The following is a 12336-nucleotide window of genomic DNA, read 5'->3' as shown; positions in this document are numbered from 1 at the left end:
CCCTGAGTTTTCAGATGTTTCCTCTTGATCAAGGTGGTCCCTGCTTTTATTTAAAAAAAAAAAAAAAAAAGCTATCTTTGATTTCATGAAAAATCAGGAGACTTTTTCACCAAGAGTCCATTAAGTCTCGGTTGTGCCTTTTGTGAGTATGTGTCTATAAACAAAAAACATAAAATAATTAACCAAAATCAGAAGTTCCCAGTAAGTCTCAACGCTGCTGTGGAAATACATGTATCCCCAAAGCCATTAATGTTTAAACATAAGTTTTTATCTTATCAGTCTACCTTGTAAATTGGATAGTCAGGACTGATGTAAGATGCAAGGGTGCCTGGGAGTCTTAGCTTTCTTCCAGGCTGTGACAATCAGACTCATATTATCAGGTTTTTAATTTTATTTATTTATTTTTCTTTTTGGTAGAGATGGTAGGGGGTGGGGGGGGGTTGCACTATTTTGCCCAGGCTGGTCTCCAACTCCTGGCCTCAAGCAATCCTCCACCATCAGCTTCCCAAAGCACCGGGATTACAGGCATGAGTCACTGCGCCCAGCATCATGTTATCTGTTTAACCTGGCTATAGAATTCCCAGGTACCCTGAGTTAGCCCAAAGGACCTGTGAGGCTAAGGCAAGTCACTGTTTTTATCAAAGTTTTAAAATGGAGCTTTGAAAGTAACAATCCGGAAGCAGAAAACAAAGCAGGTTTCTGCTATAAAGGCACTCTAATCAGTGCACATAAGAGGGTTATTTTTTTCTTTCTAAAACAAATTAGTCAGATAATTTTGAATTCCTCACCTTTTGCTTTTATTCTGTGAGCCAGGAAAATATTCTAAATGGATTCCTCCCAACCCCTCAAAAAAAAAAATTTCTCAACTGTGCTTTCACTGATAATACAAGGGCTACCCATTTTCAGACAACTAATGATCGTCACTTAAGGTCACAAGCAATTCCAGACCAATACAGATAAACTTAGCAAGGTTTAGGGGTTACTGAAGCCTCATGAATTAAATTAGACATGAATGCAAGTTACCTGAAGCTTGTTTATTCCTTGAAATCTACTCTTCTGGTGATGTAACTTTATGGGATTAGAGCCAGCAAAATAATAGAATTTGCAAATCTTCTCTGCTACAGCTCTAACATACCCTGCTTGCCTCTCTGTTTCATTTCTATTATTTTGACAAACATACTCAGAGTTCAATTTTAGCTGCAGAATAACCACTGGACTATGTAAGCGATATTTACATGAAACAGCAATAAAGGCATCATTTGAATGGTCAGGACTGGTCTTTCTGTGCAAGAGGTTATCTTCTTTGCTCAGTTTCCACCTTTTAGAGGGCTTCCCAAACTCTTTGTCCTTCTCCCATTGGGTGTAGCCCACTGCACCAGATGGGATCTTTCTTGGCAATATTCAGCTCTGTACTCAACATCTATTATGGCTCCTTGGATACTAAATTATGACCAACCAATCACATAAATCTCAACTTTGTTTCCTCTGAAACACTTCTAAATATTTTAAGAAGAATCAGGCAAATTTCTTTTTCTCTCTCATCTAGAAAGGAACGGATTAGCTTCTGTCATTAAAATATCCTTAAAATGATTTCAAAATTGTTGAAATAGCATCAATCTCAAAACTCATGGGAAGTTCTACATGCATAAAATTTTTAAGGCTTTCCTTTATTTAAAGTGAAGAGCAACAAGAATTTTGGTATCAACATGATTGTGAAAGTTTTCTACCGTATATTTCTAATATCACATTAGAAATATTAGAAATAATATTAGAAATTAGAAATAATATTAGAAATATTAGAAATAGTAAATATTTGTAATATCGGATTTCTGTCACTAGATAAAACTATATTTTAATATAATCCCAATTTTATTTTTAATTTTGAGTGTTTATACATACATTTTCATACCAAGAAATATAAAATGTCAACAGTGATTACCTTTGATTGATGAAATTACCAGTGATGTTTATTTACTTTTTTATGTTTTTCTCAATTCTCCAAACTTTCTACAATAAGTAGGTTAGACATTCATTTTAAAATCCCCCAAAAAAATACGGTTTAAAATTTTTAATCTGTTTTGCTTTTTAATGTTAAATCAAGCTTAGTTGTAGCAATAAGCAAGCAAACCAACATACCTTTTGATTAAATGGGCTCGGCTATTCACGTAGTTGGAGTCAAAAGAATAGTTTTCAGTCTGCAATGAGAAGAAAAAATTAAAAAGGTTACATAGATGATTCATAAGTAGATTTCGAACTATCCTACTTAGAAGGAATTTTTCTTCTGGGCCAAGAAACAGCGAGTGAATTGGAACCCAAGGCCACAGTGGAGCAGCAGCCTCTGCCTCCTTCAGGCCCTAGGGGCTCCTGGAGGCAGTAGCTCCCCACTGCAGACCAGGACAGCCTTGGCATAAACATTCCCTAGAATATGACTGGCTACTGACCATGCGGCCACTTACCGAGAAGAGATAACGTGACCTACAATCCTTACAGAAACTAATTGCTTCCCATTCCCCAGTGGAGAAAATTCTATGCCCATCAAATTGACTGGAAGTTCAAAGGTATTTTTATTAGTAGTAGATAATTAACATGTTAAAATATTTATTCCAAAGATATGGAAATGCAGGCAAGGTAATCCCCCACTGTGGATTTAAACTCCGCACTTCCCTTTGTTTCAAGACATTTGCTCAGCACTGGTTATGCAGGAAGGCCTTTGTTTTATCACAGATATAAAGGCAAACAAGCATTATGCCTAAAACAGGGTGAAGGGCAGTCCACAGGGGGTGCCAAAGCCTTTCATGTGAAACATGAAGTTTGCAAGCAAACCCCCGTCTCAGCTCCTATCATTAGAACACCGCTGTTTAATCTGGTTACAGCAGACTGCTGGAGCAATGGCTTTATAAAAGCAAATGCAGAATACCTGCCAGATGAAAGAGACGGAAAAACAGCTTATGATCAACCCAGAGGTTGGGAGAACTAGAGGGGAAAAGCCTTAGAAGGGTGAAATCCAGAGAAAAGTCAACACTAAAGTAACTGAATGTCCTGGTAAAGTGATCTCACACCCAGCACTAAAGTACCACTCTTCTTGTACCATTGTATAATCCAGAAACTACCCAAACACATCTCCCCGAACCTCTTGCCATCCCACTAGAAATCTCCACCATTCCCACTATTCCTTAGGAGCCTTCTGAAATTACTTCAACTGGGAGTGTGTGGAAAAGGAAACACAACTGCTATCTAGCAAACAAAATAGCAGATTCCTCTCAGACCTCTACCTGTCAGAAACTAACTGTTCTAGGCTCCTAGATGCAGCCCTTACTTCCAAGGAGCTCACAGTTTGATGGAGAAGAAAACAGAACAGGCAATAGCAGATCCAGCTACCACATGGGCACCAAACAGCCAGCAGTCAGAGTACAGACCCCAACTGCCTACAATAGGTAGTAACGGGGATGGTGAATGTGTGAGAGAGAGGAGGAGACAGTACTTCAAAGGAAACTAAACCCCAACATTGCCCTGCACTTACTCAGGTGTGTTCACAAACCCACCCATGCCCCTCATTTGAAGATGGACTGTGTAATATCTACTCACACTGCTTTTGTCTAGAAGTTTATATCCCCTTTTTAATGTAAACCCAAGCAATTTTTAATGCTATTGGAAGCATGGGTTGGGAGATTAAGAATCAAAAGGGTTGGTTCATTTCTGGTTTCTTTAGAGAGTGAATGCTGAAATTGTCACAAACAGGATTAGGAGGCAAAGTTGAAGCTGTGTTAGGAATACAATCCAAGTATTTGCTGGAAGAAGTTTATCCAACAGTCAGTCAACCAACAAAGATGTTTAATTGTTGTACCAATATAACAGGTAAAAATGATGTTGGTTAAATGTGTTCATCTATGGTATTCAGTACAATATATAATTTAACAAGTGGGAAGTTCACCACCCCACAAAAATTATGCTACCCTGTGGATGTGGTTTGGACCTGTGTCCCCACCCAAATCTCATGCTGAATTATAATCCTCAATGTTGGAGGTAGGGCCTGGTGGGAAGTGATTTGATCATGGTGGCGATTTCTCATGAATGGTTTAGCACCATCCCTCTTGGTACTGTCTTCTCGATAGTGAAGGAGTTCTCGTCACATCTGGTTGTTTAAAAGTGTGTAGTCCTTCCTCCCCATCTCTTTCTCTTGCTCCTCTGGCCATGTGATATGCCTACTCCCCCTTAACCTTCCATCATGATTGTAAGTTTCCTTAGGCCTCCCCAGAAGCCAAGCAGATGTCAGCATCATGCCTCCTGTACAGTCTGCAGGACCATGGGCCAATTAAACCACTTTTCTTCACGAAATTACCCAGTCTCAGGTATTTCTTTAGGGCAACTTCAGAATGGACTAATACTTCTGTTAAAACCCGGAATTGATTAAGCACTCAGCAGTTCAAATATTCATTTCACTCTGCGATCTTAATCCCTGTGTGCTTCAGTTTCCCTCTCTGTAAAATAGGGATAATAGAACATGAATCCGAAGGAGAATTTCAGCTGCATTTATCAGACCCATAACAGGAATGGCGGGAATCCTGATCCCCTGCTTTATTCAGAACCTGCAACTAACTCCAAGTAGGATCAGGAATTTGACCTCATTCAGGCAATAAAATAGTGGTACATGCATGTTCCATCTCATCTTCCAAACTTACTAAACCATTTTTTCAAGAAGGTTAGTAAAGAAACAAAAATACAAAAAGGAAATCTAGAGGATACTAGCTTTGCAGGAAAAGGATAAGCAGCAACCCAAGCTACTGTATTTAAAGAATCTGTCTTTACTGCCTTTAAAGAAGACAGTTCTCAAGTAGAAAATTTTCCATATCTTTGCATATGAAGGCATGGAATCTGTGTGCACTGTGCATCAAATATGAAGCTCCATGGTGACCTGACCTCCAGGCATGGTGCCAGAGCCAAATGTTCAGGCAAAAAAAGCAATACTATGCACATTTTATCGCTAATGAAAATACTACTTCTTGGTCCTAATGCCATAATATATCTCATCATGAGAATTCCCATTCCCGGGCACTGAGTTGAGAAGAGACAAGTCTCGAGGGCTTGTTTGTAATTACCTTAACAATTCTTCCCCCAAATACAGTTCTGTTAACCTTGGGCAGATGTGCCAGGCATGATTTGCTACTGTAAAGAGGAGAATATCATAGAAGCTTATAACTTTCCTTTCTTCCTCCTTTTTTAACTCCAAAGGAATAAACCACCCATTCTTATGGGTCCTGACCTTCAAATGAAAATATATTCCCCCAAATCAAAACAAACCATCACGGGCAGATGTCCCATGCTGCATCCTAATGCAATTAGTAGCGCTAGTCAATGTGGCAGGTTCCTAGAACCGATTTTCCCAGAATGGATGGGGCTATGCTGATTCATCCATTGTCTTGTGCCTTTGTAATCCGTCTCAGGTCTCTTTGTGAGGCAGCTGGGTTACAGTTATGGGAAAAATCTATGCAACAGAATTATTCTAATTGGACAGAATACACTATTCTGGCCTCATTAGTACTACATTCCAAACAACTGAGTTAACTGGCCATAGATGGGCTATTATATTATGGGTCTATGTATACTGACATCAAGTGTTCTAGCTCATACTGGTTCGAGGTGTATGCCCAAACCCAACTCCTGTGCACTGAGAGAGTATATTTTTTCACACTTCTGGTGGAGCAAAGGATGAGATTCAGATCATCCTGAAGAAGGAAATATTTTCTTAATGAACAGTTTGTATGTCTTAAGCCAGGGGCTCTCGGCCCTAACTACAAATGAGAATCAACTCAGAATCTTCTTGTAAAACATAAAAAATAAAAATACTGTCACTAAGGACCCACTCCAAGAGATTCTGAGGTAATTAGCCTGGAATTGGACCCAGGCACTGGGTGGTTTTTTTAAAAGCTTTCCAGGAAATTTTAGTGTACCTCCAGGGTGGCAAATAACTGTCTTGAGCAAAGGACTGGCCACAGACTCTGACCTAATGTGCTGCATTTTCTAAGGCAAGCCCAGTTGTTTAGAAGATGTCATTTCTTTTGTCAGATTACCTACCAAGGTCATCTCAATATAGGATAAAGAACCACAGAAGAAATACATTCTTTAAGATATAATACAAAAGCCTTTTTTTTTAATGAGTGTATTGGCTCCTGCTTAGCCTTATTTAATCAAAATTTGCTTGACATTATTCCAATACCTTCTCTAAGTATACTAAATGGCAAACAACATGAAACATTTGAGAGAGGAAATTTTCTCTAAATGTCACATTAATTTCACTAGGAAATGTCCCCATTTCTAATGAGACAGGCAGGTTAACACAAGAACACAGCAAAGAGATAAGAACAACATTTGCTTTGGAAAAACCTAACTGTGACATTAAAAAAATGAGTCTAGAGCAAACTTTTTTATTTCATCTCAGTGGTAAATAAGAGTCACTTTCTTATTATTTAGTATATTTATCACAAATTTTTTTTCTTTTTCTTTTTTTTTTTTTTTTTTTTTTTAGTAGAGACGGGGTTTCACCGTGTTAGCCAGGATGGTCTCGATCTCCTGACCTCGTGATCTGCCCGTCTCGGCATCTCGCTCTGTGGCCCAGGCTGGAGTGCAGTGGCTGGATCTCAGCTCACTGCAAGTTCCGCCTCCCGGGTTTACGCGATTCTCCTGCCTCAGCCTCCTGAGTAGCTGGGACTACAGGCGCCCACCACCTCGCCGGGCTAGGGTTTTTTTTGTATTTTTTAGTAGAGACGGAGTTTCACCATGTTAGCAGGATGGTCTCCTGACCTCGTGATCCGCCCGTCTCGGCCTCCCAAAGTGACAAATTCTTTTTCTAATTTGAATTCTTTATCCTTGGGTGTAACAGTGAAAGCAGGTGTCTCACTTGACCTAGGTTTAATAAAATTTTGATTTTTAAAAATTCTCAAACAATAAATAATTCTGGACAGCTCAGTTTCCCAGATAGCTTAGGGCATTCTCCTTTAAGAACTAAAACTTTGATTTAAAATCCTAACCATCTGCCTTGTTTCTGAAACATATCACAAAGTTGCCCTCCTTAAAACAGGGTATAAAAACATAATTTAACCACTTATTGGTTACTTAGGAGCATCTTTATAAATGTAAATTATTACCCCATGCAGGTTTTGCCTGTATACTCAACAGCCCCAAACTGCTGTGGTTTTTTCTTGTCTTTAATTTTTAACATAGGATCGTCACCAACCTTCCATCAAACATAGTGTTTTTAACTTTTCAGTGCTGTTGGTATATCAAAAGTAGCTTTTCTTCCATTTCAAGTTTGACGCTTTTACTCTACTGTGTTCTTGGAAACTATACAATTATATTTGTGTCGAGAAAAAAAGAGTTGCAACGTTCTGCATAGAGAGCTGAGATGTTGCAGTCCTAAGGGGGAAATTACATGATCTTTAATATAGGGATTTTTGTGCAATGTTTTGGTTTTCGTTGTTTGTTTGGGTATTTGTTTGTTAGCTGCTTGGGAGCTTTATTTGCTTACTACTTGCCGTTCTCAGCTCTCTTCTGGATATAGGAGGATTCTAGTAAGACGTTTGGGTGGGGGATATGTTATTACATTTCTACGTTAGTAAGTCTGGCATATCAGAAGTCAAATACTTCCACTTTGTCAGGCCCCCAAGGTACCAGAGAATGCCCTACTTTAATTGTCATTTTGCATTACTTTTACAGTTCACTGAATCGTGCCCTAGTCTCTAGAAGAGTGACTGCAGCTCTCTCAGCACCACGTTTATCAGCAGAGAGACTTCGACCCTAAGGAGAAAGAAGCCCAATAAATGCAGATATATCCAGGACTAGACTCTTTGTCCAGTGGCACAAATCCCAGGTCACTATACCAAGCAAAAAAAAGGTTGCAGACACTGGGATTAAAACAGAGGTTACTCAAATCTTTAGATTTTCATTTGAAAATGAACGATACTTTTAAGCTACACTTTTAAAGTCCCATCAAGCTGAAAAGCATTATAACTGTAACTTGCTACTTAATTTTTTAAAGGTTTTAAGTCTTAAGTCACTTTAGCAATCAAAACAGGAAAACTGGAATCCCATATCAGATATACAACCAAGTGATTATAAAATGCTACTTCTTTTTTTAACTACTGACTTCCAATAATGATAATTGTGTCCATTGACCCATAATGAAAAGACCCATAACCTTTCCTAAAGCTGGTTGCTGTTTTAGATATTCAAATGGCCATCTCCTCACAAAGATGGTTTTTGGAAATGAGATAATAAATAGTTTTTGCCTACTTCCTATTCCCGACACATAAAAATGAATATGTAAATTCTATATAAAAATAAAGCTGACGTGCCTCCAGCTAGAATGTATATTCAAAGACTCATCCATCCAGACAGCAGCAACCGAAGCAGGAATTAGTGAAGGTGGAATAAAAGGCACCATCCCCAGCTGCCAACATTACAAAGTTCATATTTGTCCTGAACTAGAAAACATGCTAGGTAAACTCCTACTAACCACTTATTGTCAATCGTATGCTCCCCACACACCCCAGCCCTAATTCAAATTCATTCTCTCTCTCTCTCTCTCTCTCTCTCTCTCTCTCTCTCTCTCACACACACACACACACACACACACACACACACACACACACAGTTTGACTACAGAAAGCAGTGTGGTGTAGTGGGGACAGCTGGATTCTCTCCCTAGGATTGTCATTAACTTACAGATGACCTTGGATAAATCACATTAACCCTCTTGAGGCCTTAAATTATCTATCTTTAAAATGAGGAGAATAACCAAAAGGATTCCATGTTGCCTTCAAGCTCCAACAATTCTAGCCGTCTAAAACAAAGTGATTCTCAATTTATTCATTTATTTATCCAGTAAGCATGAACCAAACCCTGGGAATTAAAAAAAAAAATAGCCTGAACCTTCAAGGAGCTCACAAACTAATGGATCTTTTACCAGAGATGATCAAAATGTCAGACATTCAGGTAAATACACATATACAGACTGGCACCTATGTACCTGCAGATACATGCATATACTTGTACGCAGGCTACTGGAGTGCGACTTGGAGAATTACACTGCTACTTTGTAGAACTAAATAACACCCTAATGGCTCAATGACTGTAGGTGACTCATATAAGAGAATCTGGCCCTCATATGTGTCATATGTATATAACCCACATCATAAAAGGCAAGAAACCTCCCTATCCTATCAAATAGGTTATACGATTCATAAAGTTCTTAGAAATAGCTCATATATCTGTCCTTTTGGCTCCATTTCCACAGCCTTCATCACCTTGTGCCATTGTTTTCTCACCTTCATTTGTTCTACCTCATTCTGCAAAATGCTGTTTGGATAATCTTCCTCACCCATTATTTTCATCACATCACTTCTCTTTTCAAGACCTTACAGTAGCTCCTTGTTGCAATTAACATTAAATCTAAATGAAGTCCTTAGCTAAGCAGTCATCCAACACAAGCCATCTAATTCCCCTCATTTCTAATATATCTCCATCACTGATCATCCCACATTGCTTAGCATTTTCTCAGCACTTTGTATACAGACTGTACCATGTAATTATGCATTTCCTCAGGTTCTATGATTATTTCATGTGTAGTGTGTCAGTTCATCTCTCAACGGGACTGGAAGCTCTCTTCTGAGGTCCCTGTGCCATCTGCCACAATGCTAGACATTTAGCATGTGTTCGTGTAATACATCAATGAATGATCAGAGAAGAGATGGAAGGGATTAAGAATGAGGCTACTTATCGCAATTAAGGAAGGTGACCAAGTTTATTAGGCCAAGGTGGTTCTACTTCTTCAGAAAGCATCCACTCTGCACACTGCCTTCTGTAGTTACAATTTGTCCACTGTTATCATTCCCAATTACTACCTTATAAATACACAACAGCCTATATATAACTAAAAGGGATAAGATGACACAGTTAGGTGCTTTCTGTCCATCTAACTCCATCAGTCCCACCACATCTCTGTGAATGGTGGTGACAACATATGTTAGTGTTCCCAAACCCAAGTAGATAATGTTTCTGTGAGAAGACGAGAGTTCACCAGAATGTAGACCTCTGAGTCACAGATTGACAGTGTGGCAGCTACTTTTCTACAGGTGGTAAACAACTCTAGCATCCCACTGACTGTCAGGACAGGGCTATCAATGAGAAACACAGGCCATGTGGTTAACATTCAACAAACTAAAGTGAAAGAATTCCCCTTGTAGCAGCCTCTCATCATCATTCCTATTGTTTCACTGGCACTAATGATGTGGTCACCCTACCTAGAGGTGGCAAAGATGGCTTAGGGAAAGCATTTTTCTTTGATCTCATCTTTGGGTCAAAGTTATGCCTTTAGAAGAGCAACCCAGTTGTGAATATCACTACAGAGGCCTCCTTGAGAAACCTAGCAGCTGTCTGCAGTAATCCATACAATTCAAAGCCTGCTGAAAGACGAGCCTAAACACCATACCATAAAACAAATACAAGTTTCTGAATAAGGCCCTTGACCCTTTTCTAAGTCCTTTGTGGGCAGAGTGCACTCCGAAATATTATTATAGAAAGCTCTCTGGAAGCAGTTAATGCCTATTATATGTACAAATGCAAAATCAACGATATCTTGGTATGAGTAAGAGTACCTCAAGAGCAAATAAAATGAAAAATCCAGTCATGTAAGTCAAACTATTTAATCCCATGTAAACAGAACTTAATGGAGAACCAAATAGCTCTCAGCCACATTTGCCAGTGGAACAAATTCTGGAGTCCAATCACCCTCCTGAACATGTAACAACAACACATTAAAGCTATTTTGCAGGCACAGAGTGCCTTTCATCCCCAAATATCAAAGCACTTTACAAGCAAGTGCCAACTGTTATTTCCCCTTTAAAGAGCCATGAAAACAAACACACAGGTTAAGTGCTACAGCCACATTAAGTACTAACTCAGCTAGAGCATGCCGCAACAAGGACAATAAGAGAAACCCCAGGAGCACCGTTCTTGGCATTTTCTGCTACTGGGATAGGAAGCAATCAGAAAACAGTAACATCAGGGAAGTGATTAGCCTGCTTCCTACCTATGTTTCTCTGAGTGATTTCCTTGGCTCATTCCAGTGAAAGGGTCAGGGGAGTATAGTCCAGCACTTAGACAAAGGAAAAACTTGGCACACACTAACTGGAAATCATTCTCCAGACCTAGCTGGAGGGCCTAGTCACAGAGCCCAAGGGATCCAGAAGTGAGCCACTTTGTTCCCCGAAACCTTGATGACCATTTTGGTTGCTCTTTAGAGACGCTGGCAACCATTGTTAGAAGGTGACCTAAGATGTAAGATTAATAGTCATGATGGTGGTTTCAATTTTAGAAGCTATGATTTGGTAAAGCTGGTCCAACTGACAATAATAAACCCATATAGGATCTCCCACAAGAGGGTTGGGCATTGTGGCTCATGCCTGTAACCCCAATGACTTGGAAGACTGAGATGGGAGGATCGCTTAAGGCCAGGAGTTCAAGACCAGCCTGGGCAACATAGTGAGAGCTCATCTCTAATAAAGAAAAAAATATACACATATATACATATACATAATATATACACATATATGTACACACATATAAGAGTGTGTGTGTGTGTGTGTGTGTAATCTCCCACAAGCAATGGGATCCAGGAACCCACAGTATGAGCTCTCCTGGATCCAGCCTACCTTTGAGCCCTTCTGGCCCAGAGAAGGACCCTCTGAACCTGAGCTGGACCATTCCTTTCTGCTAAATTCTAGTATATCAGTGCCTCAATTCTCTGCCACTTACCAGCTACAGAGCCCTGACTGCCTGCAGAGTGTGCAGAGTACAAGTTCTATTGAGTAAGCTTTGTCAGCTGAAAAGACTTTCAAAATATTTAGAGAAAGCGGCGGGTGGCTGTGTGCCTTTGGGCCAAAACAACACCCCCAAATTCTGTTCCAACCCCAATCCCATTATTTATATTATGTGCCACTAAAAACCCAGTTGCCTCTACAAGCTTATTTAAGACTGAAGGAGCAACAGCCTTTGGCATATCATTCTAAATTCATTTCCCTCGTACCAGCTTGTTGCTGAAGCCCGTAAAATGTGATCATGCTGACAAAAAACAATCAAGTGATAGACCATCTTGGAAATAGTGAATGCATTAACGTCTAGTATTGATATTTTCTAATTAGATACAATACAATAGATCATTTTCTTGTTTGTGATCAATGAAACCTGCCATAGTTCTCTTTTGTTGCAGATATTTTGATTACTGCCTTGGCAGACAGAGGGGTGTCTCAGTACACTGAAATGAGTAGAGTCAAGGATATGAAC

At 39.5% G+C, this 12336-nt stretch overlaps 1 protein-coding gene across 4 annotated transcripts in view; it reads right to left on the bottom strand.

Moving 5' to 3' along the window:
- The window catches only part of LOC105499288 (protocadherin 19), a 115773-nt gene that overhangs the window by 55290 nt on the left and 48147 nt on the right, over positions 1–12336 (bottom strand). For all 4 annotated transcript variants that reach the window (XM_011771801.3, XM_071089143.1, XM_011771803.3 and 1 more), the window contains one exon: positions 2137–2195. In XM_011771801.3, the coding sequence (XP_011770103.1) occupies positions 2137–2195 (59 nt within the window). The remainder of the gene's footprint in view (positions 1–2136; positions 2196–12336) is intronic.

The sequence above is a fragment of the Macaca nemestrina genome, chromosome X, assembly GCF_043159975.1.
Source record: "Macaca nemestrina isolate mMacNem1 chromosome X, mMacNem.hap1, whole genome shotgun sequence".
NCBI lineage: Eukaryota > Metazoa > Chordata > Mammalia > Primates > Cercopithecidae > Macaca > Macaca nemestrina.
Note: the sequence above shows the minus strand (reverse complement) of the source record. Positions and strands in the feature narration are given on the sequence as shown.